The 25,143-nt window shown below is 39.8% G+C and overlaps 1 protein-coding gene across 2 annotated transcripts in view; it reads left to right on the top strand.

Annotated features, from left to right (window-relative positions):
• phf2 (PHD finger protein 2) overlaps nucleotides 1-25,143 on the top strand; it is a 60,993-nt gene that overhangs the window by 2,032 nt on the left and 33,818 nt on the right. For both annotated transcript variants that reach the window (XM_072666553.1, XM_072666552.1), the window contains exons 2-6: nucleotides 14,811-14,896; nucleotides 15,238-15,352; nucleotides 17,966-18,126; nucleotides 21,283-21,424; nucleotides 21,766-21,952. In XM_072666553.1, the coding sequence (XP_072522654.1) occupies nucleotides 14,811-14,896; nucleotides 15,238-15,352; nucleotides 17,966-18,126; nucleotides 21,283-21,424; nucleotides 21,766-21,952 (691 nt within the window). The remainder of the gene's footprint in view (nucleotides 1-14,810; nucleotides 14,897-15,237; nucleotides 15,353-17,965; nucleotides 18,127-21,282; nucleotides 21,425-21,765; nucleotides 21,953-25,143) is intronic.

Genomic DNA, 25,143 nt, shown 5'->3' with positions numbered 1-25,143 from the left:
ATGAAAATGAGTTAGACACAAATCTATAAATCTATAGATAATTAATAAATCGTTTTATAAATCATTTTAAATACAAACGGAAATTAAAGCTTAAATAATCCCAAGTACAAACGATATATTTCACATCATAAAGTATTATCCAATTTATTATTATCCGGTTTATTATTACACTTAAACGATTCAACAGTTACAGGTAAGAACTTTTTAATAATACATAAATAGCATTAATGAGAAAGCTATATGTTGATGGGTTGCAGTAATGAGAATCAGGGTATAAAATACACTTTTTAAATATTGTTTATTTTTGTGATAATTATGATCCAAATACTTGGATCTAGCTTCACTAATTACACACGACAGGATATTTTAGGACGTATAGTGTATTCCAGTCATATCCAACCATTTGCTGCTGAAACTAGAGAAATGCTTCTCAGAGGGGGGTTGGAAAGGCCTCTTGCCCTGTGGTTGATGGAGATGTGCTCAGCATTGAATTCTGAAAAGCCATAAACAGAGACTATGAGGTAGATGAGAAGGACGCTGCAGCTGCATGCAGGCAGGACGTCACACTGACCGTAGTGTTATTTCTGGACCGTCTGTTGGAGTGGCCTGTGGGAACGGACATGTGATAACATGCACTGCTTGTGTGCAGATCGCATATTGTTATTAGAACACCTGAGCAGGTCAGGTGGTTTTGTTGTTGGAGGCGCAGGCTGGCAGCTGACTGGTAAAATAGACAGTAGGGATGCAGCGAAATGGGAATTCTGGGCTGAAGTCGTTATCCGCTGTTTTTCGTGTACATGTCAGATGATGCTGATGGTAATGCGATGTGTGTATCAGAGATTACAGTGGCAGTAAACAATCAGATGCACACATTTATACACACTTCATCTTCATTTATACAGGGTGGGATAACGAAATAACAGCAGGCCTACTTTTCTGTGGGGACCTGACGGACATATCGTAAAGTACAGTATAATACGGTTCAGTATAATACGGTTATATCTCAGTTCAAAGCAACTAAACCAGATACTAATGCTAATGTTTACAGTTTTTCAGTTTAGAGTATTCACACTATGTGAATATCTGACCTTAAGCCGTGCCTTACATGTGATCTTCAAACGTGAGCTTTTTTCCGGACCCTGGTCCATTTAAACGAGTGAGAAAGCTGAGTCTGGGTGCGGCTTCGGTGTAGGTACGGCTCCTCAGGTCTTCCTAAAAACTGTGGTCTGTGGTTCACTTGGTTAATTTTGTGACATTACTCAGTGTTTCAAACTGAAACAGGACGTGATTCGCTTGAGATTCACTCGTCTTGTGCTGTTTTACATGGCTTAAGAGGAGGTTACTTCACCAGAACCGTGACAGAAAGTGTCCGTCAGGTATCTACCAATAGAACATCATTCTGCCAAGCGCCATATCCAAAACAGTAAATGCATGAACCCCACTTATTTACCATTTAGCCAAAAAATATGGAAAAAGCGAGTCATTGATTCCCAAATGAGTCCGGAATTGACTCTGGGTGTGGACTCAACTACTCAGGACAGGGGTCCCAATGTAACACATTAGACAGTAGCTATTATATAATATACTATACATATATATATTATTATATTATGTATTTATATAAATATAAACTCCTAGCTAGCTAAAATCTAGCCAAAAGCTAACATAGTAGTCACAGTATAATTATGCAGTACTAGCAGTGCAATGCTACACAGAACTCACAGTGTGATTCACACCACAGTTTGGGCCTCACTGTTCAGTGCGAATACCCTGTTGTATGTACACATTTCTATATAGGGGTAATAAAAAAAGCAAGACATCACACTGGCTATTAAACTTAACATCTCTTATGTTTTAAAAATATATTCAATATTTTTATAATAAAATCATAATATTTATAATTTATAATTATAATTAAAAAATCATTTAAATTTGTTCCACTTCAGCTCTCCTACAGAAAATTTGCATTCATCATTGTCAGACGCCAGTCAGCTCGAGCTAAGCTTGGTGTGGCGTGTTGCTAATATGCTAGTAACGTACAAATGTAGGTTTCCGGATGGAACTCGTGCAAAGGCTACAAAGTATTCTCTGTACGGCTGCATGCGCCTAACCATAAAGACACCTCCATGCAATCCAATGCGTTTTGCATTGCATCCCAAAATATACAGTATAGAAAAAAATAAAATAATATTCTGAACAATAAAATCCAAATTTAAACACTAAAAGAATTAACATATGTATAAAGAAAAAATAAATATTCATAGTATTTCGTCTTCTAAAATTCAATAAATGCATCAATTATTGGTTTGAATTACTGGTCCAGTGTCCAGTAAATAGTCAGATTGTGTCTAAATGTTCCCTACCATATGTGCTTCATGTGGCTTGTAATATCTGTGTTTAATTATATTTGGCTGTGTGTTTTATTTGCTATTAACCGGATACCCCTCTCGAGAGTTCATTACTCAGCCCAGTACAGTGAGTATCAGTACACAGCAGAGCTAGCAGAAATAGCTAACTGCACTCTGATCTTCACAGTGCAGTTCTTTCTTAAAATGTGGTTGTTCCAAAAAAACAAAGTACACTTTATCTCGAGAGACTCAGAGAGGCTCAGGACTCATTAACAGTTAATGCGGCATTCGGTCCTACCCTCAGTCGAAGCTGAAGGACGATCTACGATCGTCGGTGTCGTCGATATTGGCCCCAAAAACACAGATTGGATCTCTTCCAGCACCACTATAGTAACACAAGTTGAAAGGTATATAATAGAATAATGGAATCACAAGTCCAAGGAACTGAGTTACAGTCTTATAGACTGTTTATAAAAAGATTACTGCTTGAAATGCTACAATACCATTTCTTTTTCTATAAAGCTATTAAAATGCAGAGCATCATCCGATAGCCAATACAGACCCAGACTTCCTTTTGAGCTATTTTAAACTGAAGGGTGTAAAAGTAGGCCTTCACACGCCAACAACTAAACACTCTACCAAACCCACAGGAAGAAACACACGGCTAATAGCATCACACCCCACAGTGGGAGTGTGTGCTGTTTCTGGCTCGGTTTCTTACAGAATTGGCTCTGTTTCACTCATTTTTTATTCATCTTATCCAGCATTTTCTGCCGATGATTTATAAAGGGGCCTTCCTCCGTTTCTCCGTTCACTGTTTGCTAAGCACCATCTCTAATCTCTGCTGTTCTACACTGGGTTAGTCCGGCCCATCTGGTTTGAAGACCAGTAAAAGTCAAAGACTACGTTTAGCTTATGTTTGCGTGACGACTAGCATGACTAGCATCTTTGCTAATGCTGTCTGCCTCTTCTGTTGTTTTGGATCTAAGTCCTTTTACAAGGTGATCAGCGTGTTCTTCCCCTGTGATCCTCTGAAGCGTGTTGTAGTCTCTCTCACAGTGGTGGAAATGCGGGTTTCGGTCAGAAAGGCTCGTCCTGCTGCAGCGTACAAACCGGTCCCGCCTCAGCTCCACATGGTGCTGTTTGTTGTTGTTGTGTGCATGAGTGTGTATGTGGGTGTGTGTATGTGTGTGTGCGCTCTGCCCCTCTAAGGTGGTAATGAATGACATCATCGCTCGCTCTCTCTCTCTCTCTCTCTCTCTCTCTCTCTCTGTCTGCAGGGCACAGAGCCAGTCTGGGGTAGCATCGCAGACTGTCTGAAATGTATCCCTTTACACAGCGGCTCTGAATGCGGGGTGTTTAGCTGTGTAACGTTTAACTCCTGTTTTTAACATGACGACTGACACAAAGTAAAAAAGCCCACCAGCAAGCACGCTTCATCACCTCAGTCCACCGCGCTGGATTTCACTGCCCGCTGCGGGTGGGCGTTTCTGCAGGAACCGTAGCTAGGGTTGGGCAGTATCTACCGGCGTAGCGCCGTATACGGTATTACCGCCTGGGGAGTAGCGTAAGCTGGGCATGTTTCTCAGGTGGTCCTGCGTTTACGTGGCTTATGTAGCTCCTCATCGTGTGTTATTTTCAAACCGAAAACCGATCAAATACAAAGTTCAGTTTGCTCACAGTTTGCTCACAGCGTCACAGGCTAAGCGAACAGCACATTTTAAAATGACCATTCAATAAATGGTAAACCGTCAGCCTGACAATTACAAGTGGAACTGCCGGGAATCAGGAGAGGGAAGCTGGTTAGCATTAGCTCAATTCAGCTGCTGTTGACTAACTGACATGGGTAGCAACGTTAAAAACGCATGGCTGAGAGAGAGCGAAGTCCAGCAACTGCTGTTGGAAAGACAGACGGACGCAATGAGACCGGTTCTGTTGTGTTTAGGCAGTGGTGGCTCAGCTGTTAGAGCGCTGGGCTATTGATAACAGGGTTGTGGGTTCGATTCCCTGGCTCAGCAAGCTGCCACTGTTTGGCCATTGAGCAAAACCCTTCACCTTCTCTGCTCCCCGGGTGCTGGAGTTGGCTGCCCACCGCTCTGGGTGTGTGTGTACTCACTGTGTGTGTGTGTTGAGTACCACAGATGGGTTAATTGCGGAGGACACATTTCGCTGTACATAGTACAGGAACAAATACGTGCACCTTTACCTTTCAAAGCCAGCTGTCTAGACTTGGGATTAAGTTAGCTAGCTTGCTAGAAGGCTAAACACCAGAGCACAGGCCGTGTTCTAGGTAACTGAGGTTTAAATCACACGTTTAGAAGATTTAGAAGAAGTCGAGCCTGAACTTCCTATATAACTTTCTATATAAAGCCTTATTATTATTATTATTAAAGAATCCGGCAGGTCTTCTAATTCCCCTGTCGGATGCCAGTCAGCTTGAGCCAAGCCTAGCGAGCTTACACCTCAAGGCTTCCAGGTAGAGCTCACATTACGTCATCTTTGCACATAAAGACTATATGGACCAAAGTATTGGGACACACCCCTTAATCACTGAATTCAGGCATTTCATTCAGTCCCATTGTCACAGGTGTATAAAATCAAGACCTAGCCATGCAGTCTGCCTTCATAAACGTTGATAAACGTGAAAGGAGCTCAATGAAATTCCAACGTGGTGCTGCAATAGGATGCCACTGTTGTAACAGTCAAGTCAGTAGGTGAAATTTCTTCCCTCCTAGAGTTCCATCAACTGTGAGTGGTATTATTGAAAAGTGGAAGCGTTCAGGAATCACAGCAACTCAGCCACGAAGTGGTGGACCGCGAAAAGTTACACATCAGGGTCGCCGAGTGCTGAGGCTTATAGCTTCGTGGTCTCGCACCCGATGTTAGAGCTGCAAAGGTGTGTGGGGGTGAGGAGCTCCATATTAATGCCTATTTAGAATGGAATATCATAAAAGCTTCTGTACATGTAATGTTTGAGTCTTAATACTTTTGTCCACATAATGTGTATGTAGTCTACTGTGAACCAGGTATTGTTCGACGTCAGTAAATGTGGAGGTTCGTTAGGGATTTATGTACCATTATTAATATTTACTACTTTTATGTCAGTATTAGGCTGTAGAGTTGCTATTAATTCAAGATATAAACAAGAAACATCATACAAACTGTAATTTATGAACACTGAGGGGAAGTAAAACACCCTTAGTTTCCACTGTTCGGAGCTAACCTACATTTTGAAGGAGTTTGTGGTCACCGATGTTCCCTTTTACACACATCTGCAGGTTATCTCTTATTCTGATATGTTTGTGTTATGCGCTTGAATGATGAACATTAACACAGTCACAGATCCTAATCATAACAATCTAATATAAAGTTGTAACAAAATGCTGGCATGATCACACTTTTCCTCTCAGTCAATGAAATGCGCAATTGCTGTCAAGGATTTTTTTATCTTAGTAGGTTCTTGATTGCAACTTGGGGCCATGACCTGGTCAATGGTCAAATATTAATGTATTGGTACAGCCGTATGCAAATGTGTGGGCTTCCTTGAACAAATGACACATTTGTTGTTGTTATTGTTGTTGTAAAAAGTTGTAAAAAAAAGTTAAACCCTTTGGGCCGAAATCGCAGCCTGCAAAGGCTTTCTGTAGCAGCTGAAAGTCTTTTAGTGCTCATAATTGTAATTTTCCCTTCACGTCTTTGCAGAAGACTTCCCCTGCCTTATGGGCATTGACTGCTTTCACTTTCAGATTCTTAGACAGTTCAGATTTAGAGGTTTAGAGAAGCTCCTGTTTGATAAGTGTTAGTATAAGGGTCGAACAGTCACAGAGTTTGTACATTTGATTCAGCTGACAGGTTCTAACTATAATTGGTTGGCTGATTTGCTAATCAAAGTCTGAGCCTTTGCGTTGCTTAGGGTGTCTAAACTTTTGCACACGTCACACTGAGGATGTCGATTTTGTTTTATGTTTTTAAAAGACGGAGTAACTGTGCATTAGGGACTGCTGGAAATAATGTGCTTTATGTTTTGATTAGCTGGTTTTTTTTTTCATACTTTTCATATTAGCAATGTGCATTTGGACTAACTTTGAGATTCAACAGACGAGGAATCAGTACCAGGAGGAAAAATGGTTTTGCACTACATAGAGGAACACAGTTGAAAAACTTCAGGGGAAATCGGTAGGTTTTCAAGTTGAGCTAATAATGAGCTAACAGAGCTGACGGATCCGACGAACACCATAAAGGAGCCGTCCTCTTCTGTATGAGGTATTTTGTCCTTAGTAGATGATAGGGATTGGTAGTGTTCACGTTTCACGTTACACTTAGAGCTGGGCAATATGACGATATTTCGTATCATATTGTGATAAATGTTATTATTGTGATACACAATATGCTTGTCTGAGCAAATTGAAGACCGTTAGTGCTTAATAAACACTGATCAACTGCAAGTTTCATTACAAACAGTGTAATTAGACTTTAGGTTTCATTAAGTGAAGAGCAGCAGATGTTGAATAATAATCACTGTACTCAGCATGGGAGAGTATCTGAACAGTAGTTTTTAAGAATCTGTCGCAACTGATGTATCGTGATAAATATCGTGCATTATAAAAAATGTCTTTAAATAAGTATATTTACCATATCGCCCAGCCCTAACCACACTCGATGTTGCCACAGTTGCCACTTCCCCAACTGTGCTACGCTTGAACTGAATCTTGTCACAGATTGATTTGACATGAATCGGTACCCTGAAAAGTACAGACCTTAGTAGATGATGTTACTAAATGTTAACATCTAGCTAACATCAGCTAGAGTAATAAAAGCTGTTAATTCTGCCTTCAGCTTTATCTCTGCTTTTTGAGAGAATGTTAAAATGCTCTCCAGGGTGGAGATTTTTGAGTGTTTAATGAATGGACAGTCAAAATGCAGCTTTTTGAAAATGCTGACATCATGATGTTTATTTGTGCATGGTTGTTGCTCGCTCACAGACTTCTTACTTACTGGAGTTATTTATTTATTTATTTATGGGGGGGTGGTACTAGAACATTGAATATATCTGTTTGATCAGAAGTATTTGAGTCAAACTATCGTCTTCTGAAAACATACACCCCCCACCTCCCCCCTGTTCGACCTGTATAATTGGCAACGGTCAATATCTCGGTATTGATTAACAAGCAGTATATCGTCCTAATCCCCAGTGCTTTCTGCAGGCTGTGTTAGACTTTTTGTGGAGGGTCCTACCACTTACATTAATGATTTATGAGCTTACTCCATCTACAGCAGGCCTGTCGATTAGGATGACGTAAGGGGAAGAAGGGTGAAACCCCAGCCCATGTGGTGACTGCCGTATTTTGAACCCTGCTACTGTTTAAATCATGGTAGAGTGTGAAGATGCACCCCTGCAGGAAATGCTTAAATCACGCAAGACGTAATTTGAATGGTCAACAGACGTGTGTGTGTGTGTGTGGGTGGCCTACAGTCTTAAAATATGACAGGTCAAACTAAACTGAAATAGGACACTTAAAAAGTTCTTTGCCTGGTGAAAGCGTCCTTCCCCTTCTGCGTTTTCTGTGATCGGATTTTGTCAGGCCAGATGAAATACGAGTGATATGAGTGATAATTACTGTGGATCTTGGCGTCTCTCTCCCTTTTGCTCTCCCTCACTCTCTCTCTTGTGTATGTGTGTGTGTGTTTGGCTGAGCGTGCTCAGGTTAATATTAGTTAGTATTACACAGTTTGTTTCCTTGCCTTTTCTGAAAGAGCCGTCACGGGACCTACTGCAACCGTCTATTGTTCCACGGCATCGCAGAACCCCTCACTGGTCCTCTAAACTGTTCAGTGTCTCCAGGAGCAGGAATTTTGGGGTGAGAAACCGTTGTTTACAGGAAGGGAAATGAAAGTCATGTACGGGTTGGTGTGATTTTTATGTGGGAAAGTAAAATCAGATCTTATCTGGTCACACTGGAGACGCTTTTTAAATCCAGATACTGTGTCTGCCAGATGCTGCATGTTAACAGGTGCAAACAGGCCTCTTTGTGAGGATGTCACTTGTCAGAGTGCAGCAGTGTTTGTATTTTGACTTGTTAACAACCTTGTGATTCAGAGAATCTCGTAGCATTCAATAGTAGGAATGTCCCAGTCTGATCCAGTGGCTCAGGATCGAGGCTGATCCAGGCATTTTGAATAGATAGCTTCTCAGAAGGCAACAAAACAGTTTGGTCGTAGTTGTGCAAAGACTAAAGATGTCTTGGGGAGATATATATATATATATATAACGTCCCGTCTTCACTCTCGAGTGGTTAGAAATGAAGCTATTGTGGAAACGTTCCATCAGTGGGAGAACCTTGCTCCTCTCTTTGGTTCTAAATCAGAGAATGCAGAAGAGGCTAAGGCAGACGCCATGGCCAGAGTTCACTTGTAAAAGAGTGAAAGTGATTAGACTGCAGAGATGTAAATGGACTAGGAGCTGAATGGTCAGGTAGGGTCAGTCAGACTGGACAGTAATATATGAAACACTATAGAGTTTGCTGTCCAACATAGTAAATCAGATTAGAATGTAGTCTGATTATAGAAACTGTTCACTAAAGAATGATTTTACTGTGTATGAGTACATCTTACCTGCGCTGGGGGGCTGTACTATTAATAGAAACACAAAGATCGGATCAAATCAGTATTGGCTGACAGTCAGCATTTAGGTACTCAGATCCGATCGGGAGGCGAAAAAAACACTTGAATAGGACATCCCTGTTCAATTGTGTAGATGTTATAGAACCTTTTTAGCTCATACGCTGTATGCTAACCTTGTCATCCCTTAGTAGTGTGTATAGGCAGTATATAAGCAATACCAAGCTCAGACTGGTCAAACTGTTTGACCGTCTTAGCTCTTGACCATCATAGGGTCTGTTTTTGTTTGTGTATAATGGTTTAGCTGGTCTAAAAGCATCAGCCTGACCAAGATTGACCAAGCTGATTGACCTGGTCTACAAGCATGATCAGCCTCACTATCTTGACCATACTGGTTTACCAGTGTGACCAAGCTGAATCACCTGCAAGACCAATTGGGCCATCCTGCATGACCAGCAAAACCAAGCTTCATCTAGCATATCAGCATCGGGTATTTTTTCGTCTGGATGACCAGTTTATCAACCACCACCATGACCATGTTAAACCATCCAAAACCAGGTACCAGCAAAAAGCTGGTCTCGAGCTGGATTTTTCAGCAGGGGAACTGGAAAGGACAAAAACCAGTTAAAGAGAGCCTGTTACCTGGAACTGGTGATGCTCAGCTGCCAGTTCTTCATCTAATTGTGAAGGTGGATTTCAGTCTGGATAGGACAAATGCTTCAGCCTTAGGGTACAGTTATGGTTGGGCGGTATCCACTTTTTTATATCGTCATACTGTCTCAAAGTATTACCGCGGTTTACGGCATTACTGGGTTCTGGGGTCTATAAGTTGCTCAAGTAGTGCAAATGGTTCTGCATTTAGCTAGTGCTACGTGGCCTCCGTACCTCCTTGACCTGCCTCGTTTTAAAACAGAACTGTTTGCCCACAGGGTGAAAAACTAAGTGGAAAAGCACCTAAATCGTCAGTCTGAAAACAACTGTAATGGTAAACTGCTCTGAATCAGGAGAGCTCATTAGCTCAGTTAGCAGGTCAACAGTCTCACTGTCTCCACAGAGCAAATTCGAGTCTGTCTGACAGAAAGCCTCTTATAAACGTCTAGACGAGAATGACTCAGATGGAGCGACGGCTGTTAAAAGGACAGAGAGCTGAAATGAAAGGTTTGTCTTCATGGTTTTGGATCTGTAGCTCACTCACTAAGCTAGCCTTTGCTGAGCTAGCTCAGCTGCAGCTCCACCGAGGCTCAGACAGCTCAGCCCAGCTGCTGTTGACTAGCTGCTGAGCTCCGGACACAAGTGCTGAGAATAGAAACTCCTGTCTGAGAGAGAAGACGAGCGGCTGGTGTTGGGAGGAACAGGAGGGTAGACTGAGAGTCAGGTTCTGCTGTGTTTGGACTTAGCTAGAACTACCTATCTGTGTTTAGGTAAGTTAGCAGCACACTAAACACCACAGCACAGTCCGTGCTCCAGCTACCTGAGGCTCAAATCACACAGGTTTAGAGGATAGAGCAGCACACCTGAGAGCGCGGAGTCGAGGGGATGATCTCAGGAGAGTTTTCTGGCACACTTCATATCCAGGTTTGCTTGATTCTCCCTTTTAAACAAACTCCGCACTTCGTTAACTCACCACTACGATGGGCTTATTTATTTCCCCCCTGTTTTCAGAGCATCACCAATCTGTCAGCTCCTACAGCGCCACCATCCTGTGGCTCCTTTAAATGCACGCAGGGGAATAAGCTTATTTGGTCGTGTCCTTATTTTCAAATACCATCCTCAGTTTGAGATACCATCTTGATTGCCAGATTATCACTAGTGATGCAACTTGACTACTGACAAGGCCTTAGTAATAATATTAGATTAATAAATTAGTCAAATTAGTCTTTCATATAATTTATGACGCACCCAACGGTTCAGCATCATACTGCTCCTGAATAAGTGTATGAGTCTGCCTAGCTCTCTCCTCATAATAACAACTGTATTAATGGCCAGTGGTGTTATATGAAAAGGCATTATCATAAACAGTGCACTCAGAGGTTCACGACATGCGCACGGTGTCTTGCTGCGTGCAGAATTAGATTATACATGTACAAAGCCCATTAGTGGGAAACCCAATTAACAGGCTGCTTGTTGTTATTGGATGGCCAGCAGCGGGGGGAAGGACGGTTGTGTATTTCCTCTTTGGATCAATATGGGAAAGGCCCTCCGCTGGGAAGCGTGCAGATGCAACAGTCTGAATGGAGTACTGGACAGCATGGAGGCCGGGAAGGGGAGTAGGGGGTCACTTCTGTGTAGTGGAAGCATATAGGCAGCAATTAGCAAAGTGCATTCTTAATTAGTTGTTTAGTAATCTCTAATAGGCTTCTACTGGGATTTCTGACCCTTTGAGTGGGCATCTCACTGTGTGGATCTACTTGGTACGTTTTAAACGAGGTATTTGTAATGATCCATAATGAATTTTCTGCCAATATCCTTTATTAATAAAACAAATGGAAGTGATGGGAAAGTCAGCTGGAAGTAGGGCTGCAACTATCGAATATGTTTGGAATCGAGTATTCTGTCGGATTTTAATTAATCAGATAAATCATACTTTTGTGTTATTAAACAGCTAAATCAATAGTGTGTTATGTATTATATTATATAATATTATATTATATCATATGATCTAGTACACTTTTACTAGATCAAAGCTTAAAACCTTTGGCTTAGTGGCTCCAGAACTAAACCCATTTAATCAACCTTTCTGTGAAACTTTTATGATGATGTACATTGAAAAAAACTATGAAATGCAACTTCACAAACATTGGTTAGCCTATTTGTTTTTTTTTCTTCATAAAAAAGGAGAAAGGGGTGTACCCCCTGCAGTAGCCCATCTGAGAATAAAGAATAAATAACAAAAAGTATAAAAGTACTTCATTTCCCAAACCTCTCCAAAAGTAAATCTATATGCTAATGAATGTAGTCAGAAATGATTTTGTCCACCTGTTGCATTTATTATTACTACCTTATGTACGGGAAAGGCGTGTTTTGAGATGTAACCTGCCCTTTTCCAAGTTGGGTGAAAGCGCTGACATTGCTTGCTCCTTTAGTCCAGCTCATTTTAATCCTTTGGTTGGCAGCAACAAAAAAACGCCTGGATTTCTCGCTCATCCGTCTTGTGTCTCTGCTATGTGCACACCACAGACCACCCGGGTGCTTTACATCTGAGGTCTGCCTTTTGCGTTCCATCAACATTACAATATCAGTTAACACTTAGAAAATTGATTTTTGACATTTGTGAATGGTTGTAGAATCATTCACATCTGAATGGAGATGCATCTAAGAGTCAAATTTACCCCCACCCCTAACTGCATGGCTAAAAACTACATCCTATGTACTTTTGTGTCTATTTTTATAGAATACAGCATATAATGTACTCCTAAAAAGGGTTCTTTGAATTCTGTATAGAACCATATCAACCCTGGAAAACAATTTGAACAGGGTTTCATAAATAACGAGACACATGTTTTTCATTAAATGAAGTACTATAGAGAACCCTTTTCTTAGAGTGACTGTGTGAGATTATTTTAAGGGTCCATATAATGGAAAATCAGCTTTCTTGTTTTTTGTTTTTATTGAAAAACGTTATTTTTGACATAATTTCATTTTGACATAATTGTTACAGTTTCAAAATGCAGTATCCATGCAGTCTATATATGGCAACTATGCTGCATATCAGCCCATTTTAACTTCAGCCCATTTTAACTCCATTGGTCTCTACTTACTAATAGATGACTCTATTTACACTGGAGCGTCCTAGAGGTCTGCTTTCTCAGCCAAGACCAGATGCCCAGTTCAAACGGCAAGGCAGTTAATGCAGGCCACTGGAAGTCGTTGCACACATCCTACTCCCTCTTTTATACACTGCATGTAATCATCGTATACTCGTCACTGTTTTGTATACTTATCACTTTTACCATGACATAAGGGCCCACACCACTCCAATATAGAGCAGACAGGATATTAGTAATGCTGCATGCTGTAGTAATATTGTGCTGGAGAGGAGCCATGGGTGAGTCCAGTGTAATATCCGCTTTCCCTCTCAGCGGCTCCCCCATCTGGCAGGAATGTGGAGTATTAAAAAAAAAAGCAGGGGCAGGGGACATTGAGGACACTGTTAACCCCTACCAGCTTTCTCCTGCTATAGAGAAGGAACACTGCCAGCCTCTGAATTAGGTTGTTGTATTAATTCTAAAAAACTCTCTTACATCTGCAAACACAGTTACTGAATTTGTCCTAAAATGAATTTCTGAATAATGTGGCTGGATTTGAAAGGGTTAAATGAATTCTGCTGACTTTAGTAGCCATGTCTGATTTTGTATGCTTGGGTCAAAATTCGTTATGGCTGTTGTGTATTCATATACTGGATATGTATTTGGATTTGTATGCCGGTTAAGTACATTTTTCAATACAGTAAAAATAAGGAGCCTGAAAATTGGCCTGATGTGAATACTGTCACTGTCCAGTGTTCAATCTCCAGAATGGTGATGTCACAGGAGAAGGCAAAAGTATTCGTAACTTTGAATGGAAGTCAGTGTAAAATAAGAGTTTATCTCAAGTAATTTAGAGCATTTGTATTGGTCCATTCATGCAGAATTATTTACACAGTGTACAGAGCAGCTACCGGGTTCAAATGATGGAGACGCATGTTTTTCATTGGGCAGCAGCAACATGCTGATGTTTCAGTTTTTTAGTTTGTTAGAGCTTTTAGCATTATAAAAGTACACTATTCTATAATAATGCACAAGCAGTGAGCTAATATATACATCCCAAGTGATTCAAGCTCTCACATAACCAAGGCATCAGGCCTCAAGGCCACAGTCATTGTTAGGAAAGACCAGGTGATGTCAATTTCAAAGCTTTATGAAAAAACTCAATCAGCTCATGGCAACACATAGCCAATGCCAGCAAAGCAAGAGAAGACAATAGGAAGACAGAAGATGTTGTCTTCTGTCCCCCATTTGACTGCAGATGATCTTTTAAGGTTAATTTAGCAGACCCTGGAGTTGGTAGTGCACTATTCTACTGTGCAGCGACACTTGCGCAAATACGATTTTCATAGAAAAGTCATCAGAAGAAAACCTTTCCTGCGTACTGCGACCACACAATTCATCCTCAAAAGGTTTCAAATGAACATTAAACAAGCCTGATGCATTTTGGAAATGTTGGAAAGGTTCTGTGGACTGGTTAACTTGGTCATAATGTATGTTTGGAGAAAAAAAAAAGAATATTTATAGATAGAAATAGAATTTCAGGAAAAGAACACCTTGCCAACTGTTAAGCTTGGAGGTGGGTTGATCATGTTTGTGTTGCAGCCGGTGGCACAGAGAACACTTCACAGCAAATTCTGTAAGCAAGCATCTCACCCTCTGTAAAAAGCCAAAGGTTAAAAGAGGATAGATTTTACAGCAGGATAATGATCCTAAACACACCTCAAAATCCACAATGGACTACCTCAAAAAAGTACAAACTAAAGATCTGCTGTCTTGCTCATATTACAGAAATGTGAAAAAATCAGGTATCCTCTGACCGGGGTGCCCTAACATTGGCATGCCACTGTAAGTGCATTCTGTAGCTTTAGCCACTGCCTTTGGGGCAGATTTGACAAATTTGATCAAACTGTTCCTTTAATCCTGCTGCCAATGGATCAGTAGTGTTGTTGTGCGGGTGGTCTGGCTTGCCACATATAGTGGTCACCTGTGAAGCCTATTGTCTAATCAACTGTAATGTTGTTCTCACCCCAGCAGTCATATTGCCATGAGGATTGCTGTGTTTATATAAGCTGTTGAAGGTAGTTGTGTTGTGTTGCAGCTGTGTTGGAGTGGATGAGGATGATGCACCCGACATTGACATCTATCACTGTCCCAACTGTGAGAAAACACACGGCAAATCCACCTGTGAGTACCTTCACTGCTTCCGTTAAACAGAGAGTTTGTTGCATAAGACTTCCATAGCTATGCTTTCATCCTAGACATTACAGTAAAATGACAGCTTTAGAGAATGCACAGCATTTTGCCCTGATAGACCTAATATTATGTTTATTAAACTCATATTATATTTACAAGCCCATCGTTTTGTTCTAGTGAATAATTTAGCTTTCAAGCTTTTATGTATATATTCAACTATGGAGCTTCCATCTTGCTCTTTTTCTCTGTGAAAAACTATAGCTGATGGGCCGTGCCCGACTGACTGACTGAGCTAAGCCACTTGTCTTTGCCTTTGGCATTTTCATTTGCAGTGAAAAAGAAAAAGAACTGGAATAAACATGACACGGGGCAGAGTGGGGACGTCAAACCGGTTCAGAACGGCAGCCAAGTTTTCATAAAGGAGCTCCGCAGCCGCACATTCCCCAGGTACAGCTGCAGTCACCATCATTTCTTTATATATAATGGGAAAACCACTTTTTTTTGTTTAATGTAGTTTATAAAAAAATGCAATTTTGAATACATTGTTGTGATGTCACAAAAAAACAACACATTTACATACGCTGTATGGACAGACATATTGGGACAAGCCTCTTAATCATTGAATTTCGGGGTTTCATTCATTAGCTTCATTGCCACAGGTGTATAAAATACCTAGCCAAAGCACCTAGCCATGCAGCCTGCCTTTACAAACATTAATGAAAGAATGTGTCGTTCTAAAGAGCTCACTGAATTCCAGCGTGGTGCTGTAATAGGATGCTGCCGTTGTAGCAAGTCAGTTGGTGAAATTTCTTCCCTCCTAGATATTCCACTATGAGCTGTGAGTGGTATTATTGAAGTAGAAGTGGAAGTGTTTAGGATTCACAGCAACTCATCCACATCCAAGTGTCAGACCTTGTAAAGTTACAGAGCCATTTACACTTGGTAGTCAGATGCATCTCTGGTTAGTAAAAAAGTAACCAGAAAGTAAAAATCCAATCGCTTTGTGCTTGTTACACAGCAATTATTATTGGTGCTCTGCTTGTACTGGGAGGGGTTTTGGTTGTTAAATGCGTCTTGGAGAGGCAGATGTGTCTCAGATCAGATTTGTATCTGGTTTAATTGAGTCTTGATTACACTTGCGTTTTTATGTGGCTTATCTTAGTCCAGATATAATCCCCAAAACTCAAGCTGCATGAAGTGAGCAGGGGTAAACAGGGTCTAATATTTGGTTAAATGTCCCGAGTTGCACTTTGACCAGATGATTTTGGGAGCCATTAACAAGCTTCTGGCATACTTCTGGTTAGTTATTTGACCCCTTTTCATGGTAGAATTGCTAGATTTGATTTTTTTGGCTTCCTGGCAGCTACAGAAACCAGTTACCAACACCATGCTTCACAATTGGTATAATGTTCTTTACTTTTACTCGTCTAAACATAGCTCTGGTCATTGTGAGCAAACAACTCAATCTTTGTCTCATCTGACCATAAAACTCTCCTCCAATTCTTCCAATACTTTCTGCCACTTTCCTCCCAATATTTCCAAGACATTCATGTCCATGATGAGTGTATGTAAACTTCCAGCCACAACTGTGGATCAATCTTAAAGTTACAAAATCAGCCCTGTTTCATTTTAAGGGACAGAGAAAGGTTGGGAGACGGTTATGTATATGTATATTTTACATATATGTATATGTATATATTACATATGTATATGTTACATATATTTTGTGTATATGACTGTTTTTGTTGCATAAACCCACACAAGTGTCACATGTTGACCTTCGGAGAGAAGCAGTCAGAACAGAGCTCGTTTATCCTACACCCGACCTAAAGGCACAGTCGCAGAAAAAGCCTGATTAAGGGAGAAAGAAAGAGAGGTTGGAACATTTCAGCATAAACCTTTACTTTGACCATTTATGGAACATAAATGCCCAAAAATAAATTGCCCAATTTCCCCAGCATTGGTGGCCATCATAGAAAAATGCAAAATACAAGACAAATGTAGGACATGGGTCCTTCTTAACAGAATTTTAATCATTAGGGTTGCTTGGCATAGATTGAATCACATGGTACGATTATATTGCTACAGATTACCAAAATTATTGTTTGGTGTTTATGTTTGGATGATCTGAATGTCTTAATACATGAAAACAGCCTTAGGATCTGAGATTGTTCAGAATTAGCATATACATAGAAGTAACACACAACAATGTAATATGTAATACAATAATAAAAATAATAATAAATCAATTGCATATTGCAGAGATGATTATTGCAAAAGCATCATATCATGTTGTCAGTTAACAAACAGTTCAGCCCAAATATTCCTTATAGTCACTACATTCAATTTGTCATGATCAGTAGATTTTAATCAACACTCAAGCTTTTAAATAGTCCTAGTCTTTAAGTTCCTTGGACTGTCAGTAGATGGCGCTCTCTGATCATCTTTGTAGAGACCCCAAAGACTGGCGATGCTTAACATCCCCTTGAACTCTAGGTTTGCTGTACCATTATAATCCTAAAAGGACACTACTGAAAGAGTGATTACAAGCTGTAGGGTTTCAGATCTTTTCTAAATGAATGTTCCAGGTAACTGCTGTACGTTACAGGTGTTGCAGACGGAGATTAGAATAAAAAACACTGGAGTATTCCTTTAAAGTGATTCATTATTAATTGTATAGAAAAATTATTCAGCAACTACCATGAAACCAATGTACACCTTATGTAGGGCCCAGCCCATTCCCTTCACTCATATTCTAATCACACACTGCGTTAGGTAGGCACCTCCCTTCGTCAGTGCCAGTCCAGGACACCTCCGGATGGCTCAGCAGTGAGGTCTGCCGTCCCAGACCTACTGCCCTCCAAGCTCACGAGAACAAGCTCACTGTAGCACCACACTGGCCTCCCTGAGGACCAAATCCGTACCTAGTCCCACTGGCACAGTCGATGCATGCTCAATACCACCAGTTCCATGTGGACTCATGTGGCTCAGTTAAAGACAATAAAAATGCTCTGGGGGAATCTCTGTTGTGATATCTGACCGTGGTGTTTTTCTTTGCAGCTCGGAGGATGTGGTGGTCAAGCTTAGTGGGTGTCAGCTGACCATAGACTACCTGGAGGAGAACGGTTTTAATGAACCCATACTGATCCAGAAGAAGGAGGGACTGGGGATGACCCTGCCTCCTCCCACATTCTATGTCAGCGATGTTGAAAACTACGTTGGTAAGAGCTTGGTTAAAGCCGGAGGTTGAGTGCAGACCCTTACAGTGACCAATCACGGGAAGCTCAGGCAGGCTATAATCACTCATTAAACAATAGAAGCAGAAAAGGAACCAGCATTATGCTGAAATTCATGTCATGCAGCAGTATGGGCACAACAGATTACGCTTGAGATTCCTGTATCCACTGTAAGTGTAGATTAACCCTTATTTATGAACAGAAATGGAGGGAATCTGAGGGTGATCTGTTACGCTCATTCTGCTGTAGGACGCACATGCACGTGAAGGTCAGGCGAGTCAGATTCTGGCAGGGAGGAAAGGACCATTTTAGAAAAACCCTAATGAATCATGTATGTAAGAGATGTGGGAGAGTGAAGAACCTGTAAATTGGTAAATAACTATAAAGTGGAGGTTCTTTAAAGCTTTAAAAAGTTCATTTACAAGCAGGGTTCATAAGTGGCTCTTCTGTGGTATTGCTTAAAGAACCATTTGCAGCAGCTTGAACAAAACAGTAAAAACCCCATAGACTGACAGGCCAGCAGAAAATGCTATTTAAATGAAACATTAATAAATTGTTATTATGATGCGACACTTTATACACCAGTACAGAGCTGCATCACCTATTCACCTTATTCTGCCATGCACGATTTCAAGAGCTTGTTTCTTGAATTTTTGATCATTTCATATCCGATGGTTTACGGTCGCCTGGTGTTCAAAGTGAGTTTAGTATAATCATAAAGTTGCCCGCTATTTTAAGCTCTTCATTTAGCACTACACAAAAGGTTCAGAGTGCTGTGGAGCACCATATAACTAACCACCACCTTCCAAACAAGAGGACCTGCATCTGTGGCTGAACGACTTTTTTAAAATATCCACCAGATGCGTCGGGTGCTCGTGAGGCTGTCAGGTAAGACGTCAGCCTAAGAGCTAACCTAGGAGCCCCAGAAGTACCCGAAGCGTCTGTCTCGCCGGGGCTTACATTGTAAGAGCAGACGCTTGTCTGGATGTTTGAAATATAGCTCCTTCAGCCACAGAAGCAGGTCTTCTTCTTTGGAAGGCGGCGGTTCCACAGAACTCCGACCTCTTTGTGTTGTTCAAGCGAAATTCTCCTTTTCTTCCAATTACCGTTACGCCCTCTAACTGAGCGCATTACACCACTCACAGTATGTTTATCATCACCGTGGTTGTAATGTACACCCCCATTGTTTCATAGAAAATAAGGGAAATACAGCGCCTATAGTAGCACTAGAACGGGGTGCTGCAGAGGCTGAACAGACCACCAGTAATGACCATTTTGACAGTTTGGAAAAAATTTGTAAAACTTCAGCAAGGCTGATGACTTTTTTTTTTTATAACTAAGCGCTAATCACAAACTCACTACTACTGTCCACTACAGCTGTGAAAGTGAAGCTAATAAGGGCCTTATTAAGAACTATAACTGAAAAATTATTCTCACTTCGGGGTTTCTGGTGAATGGACGACACCAGTGTCTCCGTCTCTTGAGTGTGGAAAACTCTGGATAGAAAAAAAACACCATTTAGCAGAAACGTAGCCCACAACCTCCTAACTGTTTATGGTACCCACGTCACATCTCGCAAGATTTTATTCAGTGTGTTTTACATACTCCCTTTAAACTAAGGATTTGCAGACTGTACAGTTTTGCATTTGGGCTTATTTTCCAAGCTTGGATATGCAAAGAGAACAGGTTTACTGTACTGTACAAGTATAATGACAATACAAATGTATAAAAAATAAAATTTTAGTGATGTAGTATTGCATAAATTAGGCATGCACCGATACCACTTTTTCCTTTCCATTACTGATACCATGTTTTTTAAGTATCAGCCGATACTGAGTACCAATATCGATACTACCTCTTACTCTGACTTAAATACTGGCTAGTCGGCTGTAAATCCTGATGTTTGTAGTGTTCCACTTTTTATAGGCTGTACTTTTTGTATCGTATCCCAAATAAGATTTAATAAACTTGAAAGAACAGCATTTACTGGTTGAGGAACTGCACATTTGAAAGGTTTCAGAGCTCTGAAAAAAGAAAATTGGCACAATGCAGAAACACATGAAAGTAGGGAAGCATAGTCTTGCTAAGCTCGACCAAACAGCTTTTTAACTGGTGTTTAAAATTCATATTTCAGATCAGTAAAAATAAGATAAAATAAGATAATATAAGGTAATCCTTTATTAGTCCCACAGAGGGGAAATTCTCAGTGTCACAGCAGAAAGGGATAGCAAGACACTCAGTTACAAAAACGTAGATAAATAAATGACACTATATACACAATATAAATAAGAATTAAAAAAGCAATAACAATATTATGTACAGGTTATTGCAAATGACTCTTAATTGCACATGTGTGTGAGGGGTATTGCAAATAGTATTTTTACACTGACATAGTGTTTTTACAATTTTTAGTTAAGAAACAAAAAGTGCTTATGCAGCAATTTTACATTCAGGTGCACGTCTGAGTAGAAAAGTAAACAAACAAGCTGCTGAAACTCACCACGTGGAAACCAAACATGCTGTAAATGTAAAAGTTCTATTAAATGTATGTTTAATGGTAATAACTAGTTGTGACTGGCTTTCACTGGTTGTTTAAATGTTAGATTATTTAAAGTATACAAACAAAAATGCTTATGTAAAAAAATTTAAATGGGGGTGTAGGGCATCAGTAAGCTTTGTGGTGTCGGGCTCTCTATTGCTCATACTAATATCACTACGATACGGTACCGGTATGAGAAAAACACTAATATAAATCTTGTTAATAATACTGTGTTTATTAACTTTACAACCACACAATAATTTATAATAGCTCTTAATATAATATAATATAATAGAAATGTGTTTACAGCTGTGCGTAATAAGATGAGTTGTAAGTAGAAACAACAAGAAACTGCCCCTGTGGTATCTGTTTGTAGGATGTAATTTGAGCATATTTTGCACTGTCAAAAAATAGGTCTGCTCTCATGGTTTTCACCAGAGGGCGCCTACGCATGCCAAAAGTTCACACAAGCGGCTTATCATTATTATGAGTCATTGTTAATAATCGCAATGAGTAATCAGGCGTGAGTAATCATCTGTTACTAAGTTCTTCACTTTTCCATGTTACTAGATCTGAAGATGAAGATTTTTGCCTTTTTCCAGGGCCTGATGTTCCGGTGGATGTTATCGACGTCACCAAACAGACTGACAGCAAAATGAAGCTGAAGGAATTTGTGGATTATTATTACAGCACAAACAGAAAGAAAGTATTAAACGTCATCAATCTGGAGTTTTCCGACACAAGGTGAGCAAGCCGGGTTCTGTGTTTTTCTATTATGCATTAGAGGGTCTCTGCCATATTGGGAAAAAGTTTAAATATATATATAATTCTAAAGAATATTAATAACAACTTGAGACGTGACAATTTTGTTAAAACAGTAAATAAAATATTCAAAAGGTGTAAAATGATCAAAATGATTTTAACATTGTCTGTTGCTCTTCAGAAGGCCAGTACAGAGATGAAAACAATTCTTTTTTTTCTAAAATATTGAAAATGACATTTTTAGGGGGGGGGAACTGATGGAAATAGGTGGCAGACAGTATATTAGACTGCTTGACGTTAATATTTTGTGTGTAATTGTCCAGAATGGCCAGTATTGTGGAGAGTCCGCAGATCGTGAGGAGATTGTCCTGGGTGGAGAATTACTGGCCGGACGATGCTCTGCTGGGAAAGCCAAAAGTAACCAAATACTGTCTGATCTGCGTGAAGGACAGCTACACCGACTTCCACATCGAGTGTGGCGGCGCCTCTGTGTGGTACCATGTCCTGAAGGTGATTTGTGTGTGTTTGTCTTAGTGCTTAAAACTGTAATAGTTGTGTAATAGTTTAGGATCTTTACATAATGTTAAACCTTTAAATTATACTGAAGAAATAAGTTGACCAAACATGCTAACATAGCTAGCAACAGCTGGAAGGCAGTAACCACCATTTAGAATGACCTGATGTATATAACGTTAACTGCAGTTCAGTTGTATTCAGCAGTGTTTTTTTACTTTGCTTTTTTTTGTTCTCTACACTCTTATTGCGATTCTTAGAAGGGCCACTAAAATAAAGACGTTATTATCAAAGGCAGTGTGTAAACATCCCGATAAATACAGTCTTGACATGACTGTATCTTATTTACATATCTCTACCTGTTCAGTCTACCACAGTGGTATTCACTGCAGTACTGTGTTTCAGTTCTAAATGCCTTTTGAAGGAGGCAGCCAATCAGAACACAGCTCATAAATTGCATGACTGCACTGCACAGAACCAGCCTGTTTAACTGTTTAACTAAGGGGTTGGAAAATAATTGTTTCAAAATAAATTAATAACATTTTATTAAAATAAAACACTATATATACATTATTACATGGTTTAATGTATAATATGTAAAATGTTTACATTACTTTTTACATAAAGACATAGCTTGTGGATATAAAGATATATATAAAGATATAGCTTGTGGATATAAAGATATATATAAAGACATAGCTTGTGGATATAAAGATATATATAAAGACATAGCTTGTGGATATAAAGATATATATATAAAGACATAGCTTGTGGATATAAAGATATATATATAAAGACATAGCTTGTGGATATAAAGATATATATATATATATATATAAAGACATAGCTTGTGGATATAAAGATAAATATATGAAGACATAGCTTGTGGATATAAAGATATATATATATATATATATATAAAGACATAGCTTGTGGATATAAAGATATATATATAAAGACATAGCTTGTGGATATAAAGATATATATATATAAAGATATAGCTTGTGGATATAAAGATATATATAAAGACATAGCTTGTGGATATAAAGATATATATAAAGACATAGCTTGTGGATATAAAGATATATATATAAAGATATAGCTTGTGGATATAAAAATCTATATATAGATATAGCTTGTGGATATAAAGATATATATATAAAGACATAGATTGTGGATATAAAGATATATATATATAAAGACAGATTGTGGATATAAAGATATATATATAAAGACAGCTTGTGGATATAAAGATATAGCTTGTGTATATAAAGATATATATAGAGATATAGCTTGTGTATATAAAGATATATATAGAGATATAGCTTGTGTATATAAAGATATATATATAAAGACAGCTTGTGGATATAAAGATATAGCTTGTGTATATAAAGATATATATAGAGATATAGCTTGTGTATATAAAGATATATATAGAGATATAGCTTGTGTATATAAAGATATATATAAAGGCATAGCTTGTGGATATAAAGATATATCTAAAGACATAGCTTGTGTATATAAAGATATATATATAAAGATATAGCTTGTGGATATAAAGACATAGCTCTTTGATAGAAGCTGTCTCTGAACTGTCTGGTTCTGGAGTCCTTAATAATCCTCCTGGACTAAACAGCAGCTGATGTTTAAATCCAGAAGGTTTGGAAGCTGAACCCTGACGATGTGCTGGGCTGTGCGCACCACCCTCAAAAGCAGTGCAGTTCCTGTACCAGGTCGTGATACAGCTCGTCAGAATGCTCTCCACAGTGCAGGTGTAGCACGTCCTGAGGAAGCGGCCAGAGGGATTAATACCAAACCTCCTGAGCCGTCTGAGGTAGAAGAGGAGCTTGGGGGAATGATGGTGTTGAATGCTCAACTGTAGTCCGCAAACAGCATTCTCACATACGTGTTCTTCTTGTCCAGGTGGGAGAGGGCAGTCTTCACAGAGTCGGGGCAGTAGCATCGTCAGTGGATGTGTTCCGCCTCTATGCAAATTGCAGCGCAGATCCAGGGCAGGGCAGGTAGTGAGGAGCAGATGAGGTCTCTAATCAGCCTCTCAAAGCACTTGCTGATGATGATGGTGGCCTGTTTGAAACACGCTGGCACATTTATGTTTATAAAGTATAGAAACTTGGACTTCATCTACCTGGATTATCGTTGCACAGAAGTACCATTTCTATGCAGTGCAGTGCTAACTGGTGAGGTATAAGCTTCCTTCACTTGTTAGCCACATTAGCCTCTTATTTCCAGTGAAAAACGAAGGAAACTATCCTTTGAAAGGAGTGCATAATGTTGTTTTTATGCTTAACCACATTTACATGTGAAGCGAAGCAGACAGTGCTTGACTCTGTTATGTCTCCATGTTAAGGAGTCCTTACCACAGCTTACACTGTAGCTCACATTTAGCCCCGCTGACCACCGCTTGTTTTGCAATGAGGTTTAAAATGTTTTAGCTTTCTCTGAGAGAAAAAGAAAATCAGTAAGCTGTTTTTTTTTTAGTCTGAAAACTCTTGGTCGTGACTCATTTAGTGATTCACTGATTCCTTTGTGAGATTATTTTTATATGAAAGTGAAGGAAAGGCCCGTCACTCATTCCTTCCACGGCTCTAATGCTGTAATGTGTAGCTGAACGGGCCACCAGAAACTTTCCGCTTTCTTTTCACACCTACAGCAACAACAAGCAACATTCAATTCCACGGGCCAACAGGGTGAAAGTAAGGAAATCATTATGCAAAAAAATAATAAAATAAAATAAATGCTCTGAATGAAAAAGAAAAGTGTTAAATATAGTTTTTTTGACACCTAGAACACACAAGTGTGTAAGACGCCTTGTGTAGCCTTCAGTTGCGGTGGAGGTAACTCCCAAACTGAAGCAAAACATGGAAAGGAAACACCAACACCAACAAGTATTTTAATAGAGCGCCGGGACGCCACCGGCTGCCAAAAGAGCGTCAGTGGGCTTTGGCAGAGACTCCGTGGACTTCTGCTGGAGGGATGAAATACTAATTTCCGCCACTCACTGTTTTGCTTATGGTGGAAAGGAATGGCTGCTCTGAGTGGCCACTCCAAAATCTCCCATAACAGGTCGTTTGGGTTGAGGTCTGGTGACCAAGACCACCATTAAGTTTTCCATCACTGTCCCAAAAAAAAAAGTTCCCTTTTCTTAGAGTCAGTAAACTCTCCACTTA

The sequence above is a fragment of the Salminus brasiliensis genome, chromosome 21 (genome assembly GCF_030463535.1).
Source record: "Salminus brasiliensis chromosome 21, fSalBra1.hap2, whole genome shotgun sequence".
NCBI lineage: Eukaryota > Metazoa > Chordata > Actinopteri > Characiformes > Bryconidae > Salminus > Salminus brasiliensis.
Note: the sequence above shows the minus strand (reverse complement) of the source record. Positions and strands in the feature narration are given on the sequence as shown.